The following is a 17,772-nucleotide window of genomic DNA, read 5'->3' on the forward strand; positions in this document are numbered from 1 at the left end:
AGGATTTGCTTTCAGATATTTTGATAGCTGTTGGAGTGCTTAGATAAATCAGTGTTAGTTCCCTCTCAACGGCTTCCAGATAGGGGGAAAAACTAATTTATACATTTTGGAACAATAGTGGGTTGTCTCCCTTAACTACAGGTGTGCACTACAGTATTGCAGACCAAAATTTGAAGTCTTACATCTGAGCAACACTTTCTGATTCAGAACAAAATCATCAATGAGAAATAATTGCCTAAATAACTTTTTTATATAGACTTATAGACAATAGAACTACAGAACTGCAGGCCAAGATTTGAAGTCTTACATCTGAGTAGCATTGTCTTATTAGAAACAGACTCATACTTTAATCTTTGGTTATACTTTCCTTTTGGTTGCTAAAAACCATACAGTTGGCCCAAATAAATCAATTTATTTTTATACTTAAGGTCCTTTGAGGCTCTGTTCCTCAAGGGTCACATAGGCGTGGGAGGAGCCCCTGGCTCCTTTCTTTTACCAGTTCCATCTATGTGAAGATAAGTCAGAAGTCCTGCTCGACCATGTCTGGCTTCAGTTGGAAGCATGGATGAGATGTTTCCTCTGAGTTGTCCCTCCTCTTTGTAGACTGGACGCTGGTTCAAGTCCATCTCGTTGGGTCTTCATGGTCTCTCTGAACAAGAGGTAATGTGACTCACCACAGTTACTGGATATTTTGAGAGATATTCATTATTCCCCTGGAACTTAGTCCAACCTTGGAGAGCAAGGGGCAAAAACTGCCCTTTAAGTCCCTTTGACCAGATTAGTATAGGCCTCAAAGTATGGCTGTTAAACATCCAATAAGGTTAAGTCGACCAGTCTGGTATTTTTAATTACCACATGATATGTATATAAAGCTTGGGTAAAAAACCAAATATTCTCACATAATCTTTGACTAGATATATATATTTTGTTCCTTAAACTAGTTGACTAAACTATGACTTTAGAAATTTTAAGATTATGTGTATTTTTTTTTTTTTTCTCAGCCCTTATCATAACAAATCTACACAGACCTTCATCAGTTGCTTAGGCTTTCTCATTTTTTCTATTTTGGAAAATATCTCCATTCCCATATCCTTTTAACATCTTTTACATTCTCATTTTCTTTTCTTTTTTTTTAATAATTATGATACATAATAGCATTAACATAATTTTCCATCTGTTGTGAGGATTCTTTTCCTGGGGATACTAAGAAATGATTATTCCCTTTTAAGGTTCTAGTGTCAAACCAATGTTTGATTAAAGTTTTACTGGAGAACCAGTGAATTAACTGAGCTTACTTACTGAGATAACTGAGGGGTTGCTGAGGTGTATGTATGATCTGAGGGTACGCACACTGGAAAGCCTTTACTCAGCATGGGTCATGCCTTCTTTTCCTAGCCTTCCCCAGATTGTATACTTTAGCCCTCCCCAAATCCAGGAGGCCATGCATGATTAGGGACAAATTACATACAGTTGGCTGGGAAGAGTGGCTGGATACTCTGCTGAGGGTCCAATTACCCTGCTTGGCCCTCCTTTAATGAATGAGTACAACCATCAACAAGCCCAGTTGTGACAATGTTTAGGAATCAGGCTCAGCTGAAGTCGTGATGATGGTAGTTATTTCATGCAGAAGAGACTGCTGTATAGCACCAGCTTATTAAAAGGACATGGAATTTAAAAGGATTAGGTGCTAGGATCAACATATGAGGCAGAACATGTTGTTTGTTTTTTTGAGTCTGTGTTACTTCATTTAGTATAACAGTTTCTAGATCCATCCATTTATCTGAAAATTTCATTATTTCATCTTCCTTTACTGTTGAATAGAACACCATTGTGTAAATATACCCCATTTTTGTTAACCAGTCATCAGTTGAGGGGCACTTAGGTTGCTTCCATCTCTTAGCTATTGTGAAAAGAGCAGCAACAAACATGGTTGTACAACTGTCTCTACAATAGGATGAGTCCTGTGGTATATGCCAAGGAGTGGTATAACTGGGTCATATGGTAGGTTCATTTGTAGTTTTTAAAGAGTTCTCCACAGTTTTCCTTAGGGGTTGCATGAGTTTGCAATCCTACCAGCAATGGAAGAGTGTTTCCCTTTCTCCACATTTTCCCCAGCACTTGGTATCATTTGTTCTCTTGATCCCAGAGCCAGTCTGCTTGGGGTAAGGTGATACCTTATGGTGGTTTTATTTTGCATTTCCCTAATTACTAAAGATGTTGAAAATTTTTTGAGTTGTTTCTTAGCCATCTTTATTTCTTCCTTTGAGAACTCTCTGTTTAGCTCTTTAGCCCATCTTTTAATTGGGTCATTTGGTTTCTCACACATTGTTTTTTGAGTTCCTTATATATTCTGGATGTTAAACCTGTGTCAGATGTGCCACTGGTGAAGATTTTTTTTCCCATTCTGTGGGTTTTCTCTTCACTTTTTTGATTGTTTGTTTTGCTGTACAGAGGCTTTTTAGTTTAATGAAGTCCCACTTCTTGACTGCTGACCTTAATTCCTGAGCAACTTCTGTCTGATTTAGAAAGTCCTTTCTTATACCTATATCTTGTAAGTTACTGACAATATTTTCTTCTAACAGTTTCAGGGTTTCCAGTTTCACATTGAGGTTTTTGATCCATTTGGAGTTGACTTTTGTGCAAGGTGAAAGATAAGGATCTAGTTTCATTCTTCTACAGGTGGAGATCCAGTTTTGCCAGCACCATTTGTTGAAGATGCTGTCTTTCCTCCATTGTGTGTTCTTGGTACCTTTGTCAGATATCAGGTGGCTGTAATTGTGTGTTCTCAGGTTTGGTTTTCAGTGATGTTCCATTGATCTATGTGTCTATTTTTGTGACAGTACCATGCTGTTTTTGTGACTATAGCTCTGTAGTATACTTTGAGATCTGGTATAATAATCCCCACAGCATTGCTCTTTGTGCTCAGGGTTGCTTTGGCTATCCGGGGTCTTTTGTGCCTCCATATGAATTTGAGATTGTTTTTTTTCTATTTCTGTGAAGTATGTCATCAGGGTTTTGATTGGGATTCCATTGATTCTGTGTATTTCTTTTGGTAGGATGATCATTTTCACAATATTAACTCTTCCAATCCTTGAACATGACAGGTCCTTCCATCTCCTGGTGTCTTCCTCAGTCTCTTTCTTTACCAGTTTAAAATTTCATTGTAGAGCTCTTTGGTGTCTTTGGTCAGATTTATTCCAAGATATTGTTTTTATTTTATTTATGTTATTTTATTTTATTTATTTTTTGCAGCTGTTGTGAATAGGAGCAAGTCCCTGTATTTCCCCAATTGCTTGTTATTGGTATATAGAAAGGCTACTGATTTTTGTAGATTGATTTATAACCTGCCACTATACTGAAAGTGTTGATCAGTTCTAGGAGTTTTCTGGTGGAACTTTTGGGATCTCTTAGGTATAGTATATCATCTGCAAAAAGTGATAGTTTGACCTCTTCTTTTCTAGTTAGTACTCCTTTAATTTCCTTCTCCTGTCTTATTGCTCTAGTAAGAGTTTCAAGCACTATGTTGAAAAGGAGTAGAGATAGTGGACATCCTTGTCTGGTTCCTGATTTTAATGGGAATGCTTCCAGTTTTTCTCCATTTAGAATGATGTTGGCTGTGGATCTGTTGCGTATAGCTTTAATTATGCTGAGGTATGTTCCTGCAGTCCAGTTCCCTCTAGGACTTGAATACAAATGCATGCTGAATTTTGTCAAAAGCCTTTTCTGCATCTATTGAGATGACAATGTGGCTTTTGTCTTTAAGTCCATTTATATGATTAATTATGTTTATTGACTTGCGTATATTGAACCATCCCTGAATCTCTGGAATAAGGTCTACTTGATCATGGTGAATGATCTTTTTGATGTACATCTATATGCAGTTTGCAAGTATTTTGATGAGAATATTTGCATCTGTGTTCAATAAGGATATGGCTCTGTCGTTTTCTCTTTGGGTTGTGTCTTTACCCCGTGTGGACATTAGAGTAATGCTGGCTTCATAGAAAAAATTTGGGAGTTCTCCCTCTGTTTCTAACATTTTGAATAATTTAAGTAGTATTGGTTGGAGGTCTTTAGATGTCTGGTAGAATTCTGCTGTAAATCTGTCTGGGTATGGGCTTTTTTTAGTTGGGATCCTTTGTATTACTATCTCGCTTTCTTTATATGTTATGGGTCTCTTTAAACTGTTGATATCTTCTTGGTTTAACTTTGGTGGATCCCATGATTTTAGATATCCATCCATTTGTTTTACATTTTCAAATTTAGTAGTGTAGAGGTTGTAAAAATATTCCCTTATAATGGTCTGGATCTTTTGGGTGTCCATTTTGATGTTTCCCTTTTCATCTCTGATTTTGTTGTTTTGGATTTGCTCTTTCTTTCTTTTGGTTAACTGGGCTAAGGGTCTGCCTATGTTGTTTAGCTTTTCTAAGAACCAGCTCTTTGATTCATTGATTCTTTGTATTGTTTTCTTTGTTTTTATTTCATTAATTTCTGCTCTAATTTTTGTTGTTTCTTCTCTTCTGCTGGGTTTGGGTTTCATTTGCTCTTGGCTTTCCAGTGTCTTGAGTTGCAGTGTTAGGTCATTTATTTGGGCTCTTTCTAATTTTTTAATGTAGGCACTTAGAACTATAAACTTCCCTCTTAGGACTGCTTTTAAAGTGTCCCAGAGGTTGTGTTGTATTGTCCTTTTCATTGAATTCCAGGAATTCTTTTATTTCTTTCTTAATTTCTCCTTTGACCCACACATTGTTTAGGAATGTGTTGTTCAATTGCCAGGAGTTCTTGTAGTGACTAGGGCTTTGTCCAGTGTTGATTTTGAGTGTTATTGCATTGTGGTCTGATAGAATGCATGGAATATTTCAATCTTTTTTGTCTTTGTTGAGGGTTTTTTTGTGGCCCAGCATGTGGTCAATTTTTGAAAAGGTTCCATGGGGTGTCGAGGACAAAGGGTATTCTTTGGCGCTTGGGTGGAATATTGGAAAGATGTCTGTTAAGTCCATTTGATGTATGGTATCATTTAATTCAGACGTCTCTCTGTTTATTGTTTGTCCAGTTGACCTGTCTAATGGAGACAGTGGGGTAGTGAAGTCCCCTACTATTACTGAGTTGAGATTAATCTGTGTGTTAAAGTCCTATAGTATTGTTTTTATGAATTTTGGTGCATACACGTTAAGGATTGTAATATCTTCTTGGTTAATTTAAGTTTGGTGCATGCATATTAAGGATTGTAATATCTTCTTGGTTAATTGTTCCTTTGATCAGAATGAAGTGACCCTCCATATCTCTTCTGATTAGTTTTACATTGAAGTCTATTTTGTCAGATACTGCCATTTGCTTGGAATATTCTGTTCTATCCTTTTACCTTAAGATAGTGCCTGTGTCTTTTGACTGGGGAGTTCAGTCCATTGATATTTAAGGTTATTATTGAAAGATGTCTATTGGTTGCCATCATTTTGATTGCTGTTTGTGTTCTTGTCGATTATACCTTTATTTATTTTCTTTCATTGCCCCTGGAGTATAGTTGTTTCTCTCCCTGTTCTCTGTATTGCTTCAAGTATTCTTTGAAGGGTTGGTTTTGTGGACATGTATTCTTTCAGGCTATTTGAGTCATCAAAAATTTTTCTTTCCCCCTCAGCTGTAGTAGACATTTTAGCTGGATGACGTATTCTGGGCTGGCATCTATTGTCATGTAGAACTGGTATCCCTTGGTCCAGGGTTTTCTAGCTTTCATAGCTTGCATTGATAAGTCAGCTGTAATTCTGATGGGCTTTCCTTTGTATGCGACTTGTTGTTTTTCTTTTGCCAGTTTCACTGTTTTTACTATGATATGTCGTGGGGCGTTTCTTTTCTGATCTGGTCAATACCATTAACCTGAAATTCTTCCCCCTTCCTCTATTCCTATGATACATAGATTTGGTCTTTCATGGTGTCCCACATCTCTTGCATATTCCATTCCTGTGTTTTAAAAAAGTTTCCATAATCTTTGCTTGAGTGGTCCAGTTCTTCAGCTTTATCCTCCAATGTTGATATTCTGTTTTCCATTTCATTCATTCTAGTAGTGAGGCTTCCCCCTGTTGTTTTAAGTTGGCTTACTGAGTTTTGCATTTCCTTCTTCATTTCTGCCTGGGTTTTCTTCAATGTTTCTCTTTTGTGAATTTCTTCAGAAGTTTTTCCCTATCTTCTTTTAGTTCTTTGATTTGTTTGTTCGTGTGTTCTTTAAATTCATTAACTTCCTTCATCATGTTTATGATTGTTCTTTTAAATTCGGTGTCCTCGGTAATCTCTAGGGGGTTCTCCTTGTAGAACTCTTCTACCAGATTGGTGGGATTTGATGGGGACATAGTGTTTTGGCTTTCCATTATTCTTTTGTTGTGATTTTTGTCATGTGAATTTCTTTTGTTGTTTATGATTCTGATATGAGAATTAAATTGAAGATTCAGTTGAAGTATGCTTCTGTTTGTATTATTAGGGTGTGAAAATCCTTTCCTTATTGGTTATGTATAGATAGTTGGCACAGGTTTCAGGTTCTCTCAGGTTTTGTTTTGGAGGGAACTGATGGCTACAGATCAGCTATTCAGGAGCCTCCACAGAAGCCAAAGTCAGGTTCCAGTCAGGTACATCCAGGCTTCCTTCTAAGGTTTGTACCTCTATTAGCAGGACCTCAGAGAAAATTTGGGAAATTCCCTAATGGGGAGGGGTGATTTTGGGACTCTCAATTGGTTTGCTGTGTTCTCAGCCCCTATGCCAGAGGGAGGCCAAAACCAGGCACTGTGTGTTGGTCTGCTGAGATCACAGCTGCTATACTGATGGAGGTCAGAACCCACCCTCTCAGGCTGTCTGCTAGGATCTCAGCCTTAGCCTACCAAAGCCAGGTCTCAGTGTCAACTGTTTTTAAATTCAGTTTGCTCATTTAGTTCTTTAGAGAGGAACTCTAAGAACTTAGTTTCTGTCTGTCATTAAATTCTGGCAACCTATCTTGATGGGAAGAAATTGGGGCAGGGTGGGGGCCACAAATTAGTGCAGTTTGTCTCCTGTGGACCTTTCATTTCATTATTTCTCATCCTATTTTTCACTTTTTACAGTGAAAAATAGGATGAGAAATTAGCAGTTTTATTCTAAGTAGTTAAGGTCCTGCTGAGCGTGTTCTATTTTCCCTGTGGCCTCTTTAATGGTTTATTGGTTCTTAATGTTTTCCATCAATCTGTTCCCATGTACCATCTTTTATTTAAAATAGGGATTGGCACATTGTTACATGTAGGCCAAATCAGGCTAAGGCCTACTTTGTAAACAATGGATTTTAGAATACAGTCATGCTCCTTTGTTTAGACACTGTCACTTGTGGCTGGCTCCTTTTGTTCTATAGGGACAGAGCTGATCATGGAAACGGAGATCAGCTGAACAGCACAGTTGCCATAGAGACTGTGTGGCATGCAAAGGTGGAGTTAGCTACCATGTAGTCCTTTGGCAAAGATTATCAACTCCTGTTGTGTAGATGTTTTGAGATTTGTCTTTTTTTCTTATTTCTTCCCTCCCTTTTTTCCTTCTTTTCTTCTTTTCTTCTTCCCCACCCTCCTTCTTTCCTCAAACTTACCTTACCTTCCTATCCCTTTCTCTTTGTAGATATGGGCCCAATTGATTGCAAAATCTTTTAATTTAGCTAGATTGAGGAAGTATATATAACTCTCCAAAACTGCAAAGGTTCGCTTTCTGCTGATTCTGTTCCCTTGAACTGGAAAGATGGAGTTCTCCCTGATGTATACTGTAATACTCTGATGGCTTGTTGATTCATGCTGTCTTTCATGTATATGCTTCTGAGATATGAGACCACTGACTCTAATTTCTTGTACCTTGATAATTTTTATACAGAGAGACAGAGGCAATAGGATTTCTGTGTGTTCAAGGACAGCCCATCTACCTAGTGAGTTCTAGTCAGCCAGGTCTACATAGTGAGACCCGACCCCACCACCTTAAAAGAAAATAAAAAGCTTTTGGTAAATGAATGACATTGTTTTTTCTTTATCATAGTGTCGAAGAAAAGTTAATAGTTTTTTAAAAAATTATTTTGAATACATTTTTATTTTTTGAGAATTTCATATGTGAGTATTGTATATACATCATTTTCACCTCTCCCAGTCTGACCTCCAACTCCTGCCATGTCCCTTCAATTTCTTGTCTTTGTGATTATTATTGTTACATATACATGTGTATGTTTCAAAGTGTGTGTGTGTGTGTGTGTGTGTGTGTGTGTGTGTGCATTGAATTCATTTAGTGGTGCACATGTTGTATACATTTGTTTAGCCTGGCCACTTGAGGTTAGATAACTTATCAGCCAGCTAGGTCCTGGAGAAAACTGATTCCCCGTCCCTCAGTATCCATTGATTGCCTATAATTCTTCATCTAGAGCTGGAACCCTGTGAAATTTCCCCTATCCACATTGGCATATCAACTGGTTTTGTCATTATGCAGATCTTGCTAGACTCCCATACTGTGGCGATTTCATGGGTGCAGCTTCCCTACCATGACTGGAATGCATTATCTAGTGTAGGTGTCATGTTCCTCTGGCTCTTACAATCTTTATTTCCCCTCCTCTGCCACATTCTCTAAGCCTTAGGTATAGAGATTGTGTTATAGATGAGTTGGTTAGGACTGGTCACCCCATAGTCACTTATTCTCTTCATTTTCACCAGTTGTGAAACTTTGTAATAGTCTCCATCTTTTACAGAATGATGCTTTTTTGATGAGTAGTGAGTGTCTTTGAATGTAAGGATACTTATTTATAGTAAGAAATTATATTGGTCTAGGATATAGTCTATCACCATAGTCCTTGGTTGCCTCCCAGAACTTGAAGGTAAGGCCCTATTGCTGAAGACAGAACATACTTTGGATAAGGACTTGAAGTCATTGAGCTGGAACTGACCTGAAAGCCTCCTTCATGAAGACTACCTCCCATAGTAGTACCCATCAGAAGGTACTATGTAAGCTACTAAGGAAGAAAACCAGTCAGTGTAAGCATGATGTAAATTTCCATGCTTCCTCCTCAAATATAATACATTTTAAAAAATTTGTTGATTTTGTGTGTGTGTGTGTGTGTGTATCACACAGTACATCCCAAACCATCTTATTCAGCTATACACCTACTTCCCAGATGGCACCCTTCCATAGCCTCCCTCCCCCAACTAGAGCCCTTATACTCTGATATCCCTGCTACTGTCTGCTGTGTTGCCGGTACCCCCCAGCCATTCCCCACTACTTGTCCATCTGGTGAATCTAGTCAGCCTATCTAGAGGTCTTTGTTTTAGGAGAGTCAGCTGTTCCTCATCTAGCAGCAATCAGTTGTCAATATTCCTTTAGATAAGATAGTGGCACTTTTGTCTTGGGGGTAATCATCAGCTGTCTAATCGGATGTAAGGCGCGTTCAGTGGTAGGGAATCAGTCCATACATGGTTCTGTAAACATAGCCAAGTACACGTGGTTGAAGGTGTCATAGACCCTAGAGAAGAATTTCCTACTGCCACTCTCCTAGTTCAGGGCACCTAGACTAGGAGATAATTGAGGGGTGGGAGGGATATACTCAATCTGATCATATGTTTAGAGGAACAGGGAATATTGGGTTCTCTCAAAGGAAGGAATGAAAAGCATATGTTATTGGCACTTTGAAGGCATTGAACTTATGAGTGTGTGATGTAGTGATAAATGTTTTTGGCCTTTGACAGAAGATCTCACGGGGCTAATGTTGAAAGGCCTGGATGTTGCTTTCCTTGGGTAATTTTCTCTTGCTCAATTTACTCAGTTAAGTTTTGCTATGTGTATTGATCTTATGTAAACCAATCTTAACTTTTTCTCAAGTATGTTGTATTTTATTACAGCTAAATATTTTTAAAGAAATTATTTTAATTTTCTCCTAGAATGAGGATTGTGTGTTTATACAGTATTACTTACAGAAGAGTGTAGGCGTTCTATAAGAATTTGTCAAGTAGGGCCTTATAACAAGCAGAAAGCATCTTAGTAGGAATCATGCATAGTGCTACCCAGTAGAACTTTGTGAGGTGTTGGAACTGGTTTTAGTTTTTACCAAGTACTAGGAACATGGCTGCTGTGACTGAGGAGTGCCTTTCAGCAATGGAAGACTAACAGGATTTCAGTTTGTTCTAATTTTTGATTTTTTTATTTCTTTCAGGAAAATATATGCAGATGATGAACATTCTTAAGCCAATAGCCTTTGATGTTATCCATTTCATGTCTCAGCTATTCGATTACTACTTATATGCAGTATACACCTTTTTTGGTCGGAATGATTCTGTAAGTCAACTTCTGGAGAGAAAAATCTCCTAAAATGTATTTTCTAAAATATAAAGGTTTTCATTCTGTGTAAGTAGGTAACATTATTTGGTGAATCACCCATCAAATAGAAAATTGTTATCAGATGTGTGCCTTGTGGCTTTGTCTGTGTATTTAAGATTTGACATGATAAGCAGATTGAATATTGTATAGATCTTTGGCAGAAAAAGTGAAGCAGGTATTTTCCTAACCTTGACTTATTTTGGCAAGGAAAAATGTATAGGTTTCTTTATTTAAACCTGAATCTATATATAATTGGTGCATAGTAATTGATTTTAAACAGTGGCTAACAACCTTAGTAGATACTGACAAATAATTGATTTCTTTAACTGAAACATCTGCAGGCCGCAGATCATGTTTCCTGTACCTCATGTGTCCTATATCTCCTTTTCGTGTTTCTGGAAAAAGCTTTTACTGAGTTTATTTTTTTAATGGAGACTGTCACCATATTTGTCAGGTAAAGACTCTCATGGTTGGAAATTATTACATGGCTTGCCTACATTTTTTAAAGTTTTTTATGTTAGAGCGTACTGCTGGTTCATAGGAATATGTCATAGTAATAACTTTTCTAATGCTCTGTTTCAATTTTGAAAACATGCAAGCTTAAATGGCTGCATTCTTTCTATGAATATTCCTGTCCTTTCTGTGATCACAAGTATATCAAAGACATGATCTTTTAGAGGCTCTGAATGCTCATGTTCCTAATTCTGTACAGTGTTCCTTGGAAAGAATGCTAATATAATCAGAGACAGAGTATTGCCCCAGAATTTGTTACTTTAAAGTGTGTACTAAACATTACTTGGAATTTAGAAAGTTGGGGCTAGAGATGACTCAACAGTTAAGGGTGTTTCCTGCTGTTCCAGAAGACCCCTGTTTGGTTCCCAGCACTCATGTTGATCAGCTCACAACCACTTGTAACTCCAGTTTTATGGAATCCAACACCTTCTTCTGGCCTCAGTAGGCACCTACACACACATTGCAAACACTCAGACACATATACATAAAATTAAAAAATATATATTTTTTTGGTCTTTTTGAGACAAGGTCTCCCTGTAGCCCCAGCTGTCGTGGAACTCACTATGTAGACCAGGCTGACCTTGAACTCACAGAGATCTGCCTGCCTCTGCCTCCCGAGTTCTGGGATTAAAGGTGCACGGCACCATGCCCGGCAAAATAAAATTTTTAATGTAAAAAGTTAGATAAAAGATTTTCTAAAAAGAATCTAGACATTTGCTACATATGTATTAAGAGAGCGATACATTGTTGAGTTTTAGCTGTCAAGCCTTCAGTCCACTAGAAGAGCCTTACTCTTACTCTGTCTTCCAGACTGCCTCTAGACCAGTGCTATCCAAGGAATTTTGCAATACAAATTTACAGGATAAAAATAACCAAGTCCAGAATCTAATTGTTAATATAATCTATTTTTACTCAGCGTATACAGAAACAAAAAAAAAAGTTGAATACATAAATGAAAAGAAAAAAAACCCCACATCATTCTAGTCCCAATTCTAAGATATTAAAACTAAGCGATAAGGATTTTTGAAGGATTATCCTCAATGAAGTGAAATTTTGGCTCTCTTCAGTGAAGTAAAACAATGTGTTTAAGTGTATGAACATCTCAGGAGAGAAATAGGGAAGCTCTAGTATTGGCAGAAATAAAAGATCAGAGCAACATACCCAAATTGGAAACTGCAAGACACTCACCCAGTATACTTAACAAATGGAGGAAAGAATATATGAACTTCTCAAGTTATTCAGAATAAAGAACATAGGGAAAATGATGGATAATAAGAATGATCTTAGATTTATTAGATTATTTCAAATAGTTAAATATACCTATATTAGGAATAGCCAGTGGAGAAGAAACAGCAAGATGTTGAGACAGAAAAATATTTGAAAAAGCATTGGCAAACAGTCTGGAGATTCAAGATGCTTAGTATAGACATACAATGAGTGGAATAAGCACAGGAAATGTACATGAGTGTAGCTCATGGTGAACTGTAGCATGAAAAGAAAAGCAGGCTTCTTACACAGAGAGCATGAAGATTTAACAGCTGATGTGTATGAGAAACTGGGAGATAGAAGAGAGTCAAACATACCTTGAAGATACTGAAAGAAAAGAATAACTGTACATTAATAACTTTATATCCCAAACCACCATTTGTGCATGGAGATTAAATTACTGTGTTTATAGATGATATTAAAAACCAGAGTTTTTCACAGCAGACACATAAAAAGTAGAATTTTGTTCATAGAGCACAGCAAGACTCTTAATCATCTTTCAGAAGTGTTCAGAGTAAAGGAAATGAGGTCAGATGAAATCTTGGATCTTTAGAAAAGAATAAAGAGCTCCAGGAGCACAGTCAACAGAAGTGTTTTTGTTTTGTTTTGTTTTTCCTTTTCTATGTAATAATTACATTAAAAGTTAACAAAGTACCCAAGAGCTGGCTCAGTGGTTAAAAGCACTGGCTGACCAGGGTTCTGTTCTCAGCACCCACATGGCAGCTAACAACTCTAGTTCCAGGGAATCCGACTCCTCTTCTGGCCTCTATGGACATTGCATGGTTGCAGGTGTACTTACATACATGTAGGCAAAACACTTATACACATAAAATAAGAAATTAAAAAGTGTGTAAAGAAATTAAAGTTAATGGACTGGACTCTTCTCAAAGGCAAAGATCAGATGGATTAGAAACAAAGCCAACACATAAAAAGCATGCTTTAAACACACACAGGTCAAAGGGGCTAGAAAAAGAGAATGCCATATAAACATTAAAACATTAAGTATAAGAAAGTTCCAGTGGTTATATTAACATTAGATAAAATAGGTAGCAAATAAAATGTATTCCTAGGGATAGAAACTATACCTCCCCTTGATAATCAGGATCACCTTAGTGGAAATATGCTGATATAAATATGATGTGTCTAGTAATAGCACTTCAAAATTATTAAAACAGTAATTAAAAGAATTCAAGACCAGAAGAAAACTGATCATAGTTTGAGATTTTAACATCACATAATAAGTAATAATAGAAATAAGAGATCAACAAATATTTAAAAGATTTTAATATTGTCAACCATTCTGACATAATCAATATATGTGGAACAGTAAATCCAATCAGGGTGGATTTTATTCTGATTATTTTTAAAGACTGAATAGTATACAGGGTATTGTCTTATGACAGTACAATTACATTAGAAATTAACAAATAATTAGGAAACCATAAATTTGTGAAAATCAAATGATATACTTCAAAGAAGAAATCAGAAGAAAAAATTGAGAATATTTTCAACTGAAGGATGATAAAAGCATAACATATTGAAAGTTGTGGGGTGCAACTTAAGCCAAGGCTTTGAGGGAAGTATCTAGCTTTAAATTCCACTAGCAGAAAGTCTCAAATTGATCGATCTTCCTACCTTAGAAACTAAAAAAAAAAAAAAAAAAGGTGCAAATTAAACCCAAAGAGCAGAAGGAAAGAAATAGTAAAGATAGATCAAGGAAATTGAAAGTAATAGGAAAGAAGTCTATGAAGCCAAAAACCTGTTCTTATAAAATGTACAAACTGATAGATAGTACCCATACTCATAAGGTGGGAGACAGAAACATTCAGTCTGTGACATGGAACGACCAGCATTTACATGCATTGCTTATAGAAGTTTAAAGGGCATGCCACTTTAGAAAACATTATGGAGGTAGCTTATAAAGTATGTATTTACCATGTGAACTAGAAATTCTACTTTTAGATACTTACTGAAGAAAAGGAAAATAAAATGTAATGGCCAAAGACATAAACCTAAATGCTTGTGGTGGCAATGTAAAAATATCCAAAACTGGAACTCAAATGTGTAGTTACTGTAGAGTAAGGAAACTGTTGTCTTATGCCTATCCTGTCAAATGGAATTAAACAACAAAAAGGCACAAAATACTAAGACTCAAAACACAGACGAATCTTAAAAGCATGCTAAATAAAGTCAACATTAAAGATAATATCCAGTGTGATTCTAGTCATAAAATTTTAGGAAAATAAAAGCCACAGTAATAGAAGATCAGAGATTAAGGATGGGGAGGGAATAAGTGCATAGGACATGGGGGCATTTTTGAGAAGGAAAGAATTCTTTATTTCTTTTAATTTTTATTTTATATGTATGAGTGTTATGCCTACATATATGTAAGTAAACTCGTGCTATGTAGTGCCCATGGAGGACAGAAGAGGGCGTTAAATCCCCTGAAACGGGAGTTACGGTTTTTAGCCGCTACGTGGATGCTAGGATTTAAACTCGGGTCTTTTGCAAAAGCAGACAGTGCTCTTAACTGGTGAGGCATCTCTCCAGCCTTGAGAGGGAAAGAATTCTGTATCTTGATTGTGGTGTTGGCTGCAAGATCATATACAGTTACCAAATTTCACATACTTAGATAAGTTTGTATATAAATAAGAAAAGGGGAGAGATGAATTAATTGAGTGTACATAACCTGGAGAAATAAGTTAGTTCATGCTTCACCTCACAGTGTCATAGTATAGCTGCTTTAGCGTGCACTTCACTCTTGCATCTCAGATGGGAGAAGAGTGACAATAAATGTGTGCATGCTTACATGTCTATCTGTTCACATAATCACACATCATTTCCATGACTGTTAATGAGATTCTATATTTTATAGTTTATTAATAATGCTTTTAATCCATTGGGTCATAGGGAATAGTTTACTCTTTTCCCAAATGCCTGTTTGAATCTAGTGTTACCTCTCACTTACATTTATTTTCCACAGTTGAATCATACCAGGAGCTGACTGGCTTTTCATGCTTTAACAGTGAAGCCTTCTCGTGTATGCTATAGGAAGATTTTTATGTAAATACTTCGACTTTTTTGTAATGAATAGCAATCAGTGCTGTGAAGTGTTTGTAGGCCCAAGGGAAATTTTCACTTTAGGGTAAAGATAGGCATCTTAATTTATATAAGAAAATAATAGCAGCACTCCATTTTTACTTCTACATAAACACAGTAGATATGTATAGCAGAGTGAGCCACTATTAAGTCTCTAAAATCCTGATTTTTATAACTTAAAAATCAACTTGTGGGAAAGACATTCTGATGAACTCTGTCCTCATAATTCATAAAACTGGTGGATGTTACTGTGATCTGCATGTGCCCATGGATAATTTTTAGTTCCCTTTGGCCTCAGATTTAACTGTTTTGCTTGATGCATTAGGATTTCTAAGTGCAGTTTGGAAACCCTCTGAAGTGAACCATCTGAGTTAGGCCTGTTGAATACTTTAGGTGGTTTGGAGACGGGGATCTTCAAGAGCACGTCCACAGCGATGTAACTTGCCTTTGTTTGTTTTCAGCTGGAATCAACTGGACTTGGCCTTAGTAGTAGTAGACTGAGAACAACTCTAAACAGAATACAGGAAAGTCTTATTGATCTTGTAAGTAATGAGTTGGATTAATCCACTGAGTTATATGAAATAAAAAATAGTCATATAATCAGCTGTATCTAAATGTACGACTGTGAGATGTCTGAGCCCTTCAATGTTATACAAGTGTTTGTAGAAAGTAAAACCCTGTAGTCTGATAGCTTTCTGTTGGGCACTGGTGTATACTGAAGAGATATGTTGGAGGGAGCATCTGAGATCACTTTTTTTTTATATATACTTTCAAGACATTGCATCTTATTTTCAGTTATCCAGTTAATCAATTAAATTATTTATTGTGGGTTTTTTTTTTTTTTTTTTTTTGTGAGACAGGGTCTCCCTGTAGCCCCCGCTGTCCTGGAACTCCCTATATAGACCCGGCTGGCCTCAACTCACAATGATCCACCTGCCTCTGCCTCTGTTCAGAGTGCTGGAACTCAAGGGATTAGCCTGCCTCTGCCTCCAGAGTGCTGGGATTAAATGCATGTGCCACCACATTTGGTAGGTAATTTGTTTTTCTCTGGTACCTTTTTTTCCTGAGTAATCTCATGTATTTTATTTCTCTTGCATGTAGTGGGCCCTTTGGGTCCAACAACCAGCTTTCACCAGTCTGGGAAATATTCCTTAACTTTTTTTTCCTCCAAGTGCTGGGTTTGGAACCTAGGATAATTTTACTCATTTCCATTTTCCTGTTGTGAGATCACTTTTTAAAAAATCACCCTGAAATTCAAGAAAAATGTTGGGGTGTGATTTGCCTTGTAGGAGGAAATCCTTGGTCTTAACTCTGATGTGAGAGGATGAAATGCATGGTTTAAGATTAGATAACAGTGCAAGGTTAACCCTCAGTAGTTTTTAAGCTAATTTAAGCATCGAGAATAGAAAGGAACTTTTTTCTTGTCATTGGTCACTGTGGTCAAAAATTTGTTTGCTAGAACATATATCTGTGTCTATATTAACCTAGGCTTCTCTGAATTCTGTTATTCCTTTAACTTACTCAAAATAAGCATTCATTCCCCCACTTTTTAACATAATGTTTACAGTGCATGAATACATCTGTTACTAAAATGTTTATAAAACAGTGGTGATCTTTCATTGGGTGTGGTGATGAGTGCCTCTCATCTCAGTCCTTGGGAAGCTGAGTCAGGAGGATTGAGAGTTCAAGGCCAGCCTGTGGTACACAGTGAGACCATGTCTCAAAAATAAATAAAATTCTAAAATAGTAAAATAAAATATGAAATACTGAAATAATTATTATATGCCAAGCATTGTTATGGCACTAAGAATTTATCAGTGTACAAAAGAAATAATTCTTATCTCTTGAAATTTACGTTTTGTCATAGCAGAGAGGCAATTAAACAAGTATGTACTACAATGTATGTGATACAGTGTTAGGCCCTGATAAATACGAAGATGAAAATTAAAGGGAATGTGTTAAGGTGGTGGTCTGTGAGCAGTGATGGGGTAGCTGAGTAACTATCTCAGGTGACCAGTGCTGCAGAAAAGAAATGATCAGTGTCTGCCTCTGTTATCATTTGCAGATGTTTTGTACACCCTGTAGTGTTTGCAGGTCATTAGTTCTAGGACCCTGTAGGTACCACAGTCTACCTTTATTCAAGTCCCTTTGGTAAAAAGAGTTAAGATTTGCAAATAACCTACATCTGTCCTATGTATTATACATGATCTCCACATTACTTACAATACCCAGCACAATGTAAATATCCTATAAACCATTGTTATATTGTATTTTTTAAAGAAATAATGACAAGAAGAGTTGTGTTCAGGACAATTTTGTTTAGCTGTCATTGGCTGAACACATAGACATAGACCTGCATGTATGGAGGACTGATAGTACAGCCATAAGCCCTGCACTTAACTTTGGCTCATAGCAAGTGTTCAGAGAGTAGATGAGCAGCATCCTTGTGTCCTGGTTTAACTTGGCTTCTTCTTTTGGCTTTGCTGTCTGTAAATCCTTAATCTTCATTTCCAGATAAAGTTTCCTCCTCTGATACAGCATTTATCCCCTCCCTCC

The 17,772-nt window shown here is 36.8% G+C and overlaps 1 protein-coding gene across 1 annotated transcript in view; it reads left to right on the plus strand.

Annotated features, from left to right (window-relative positions):
* Vps50 (VPS50 subunit of EARP/GARPII complex) overlaps positions 1 to 17,772 on the plus strand; it is a 123,665-nt gene that overhangs the window by 89,702 nt on the left and 16,191 nt on the right. Inside the window, exons 21-22 of the mRNA XM_008822552.3 lie at positions 10,175 to 10,296; positions 15,678 to 15,758. Coding sequence (XP_008820774.1) covers positions 10,175 to 10,296; positions 15,678 to 15,758 — 203 coding nt within the window. The remainder of the gene's footprint in view (positions 1 to 10,174; positions 10,297 to 15,677; positions 15,759 to 17,772) is intronic.

Source organism: Nannospalax galili, unplaced genomic scaffold (genome assembly GCF_000622305.1).
Source record: "Nannospalax galili isolate Female #2095 unplaced genomic scaffold, S.galili_v1.0 scaffold85, whole genome shotgun sequence".
NCBI lineage: Eukaryota > Metazoa > Chordata > Mammalia > Rodentia > Spalacidae > Nannospalax > Nannospalax galili.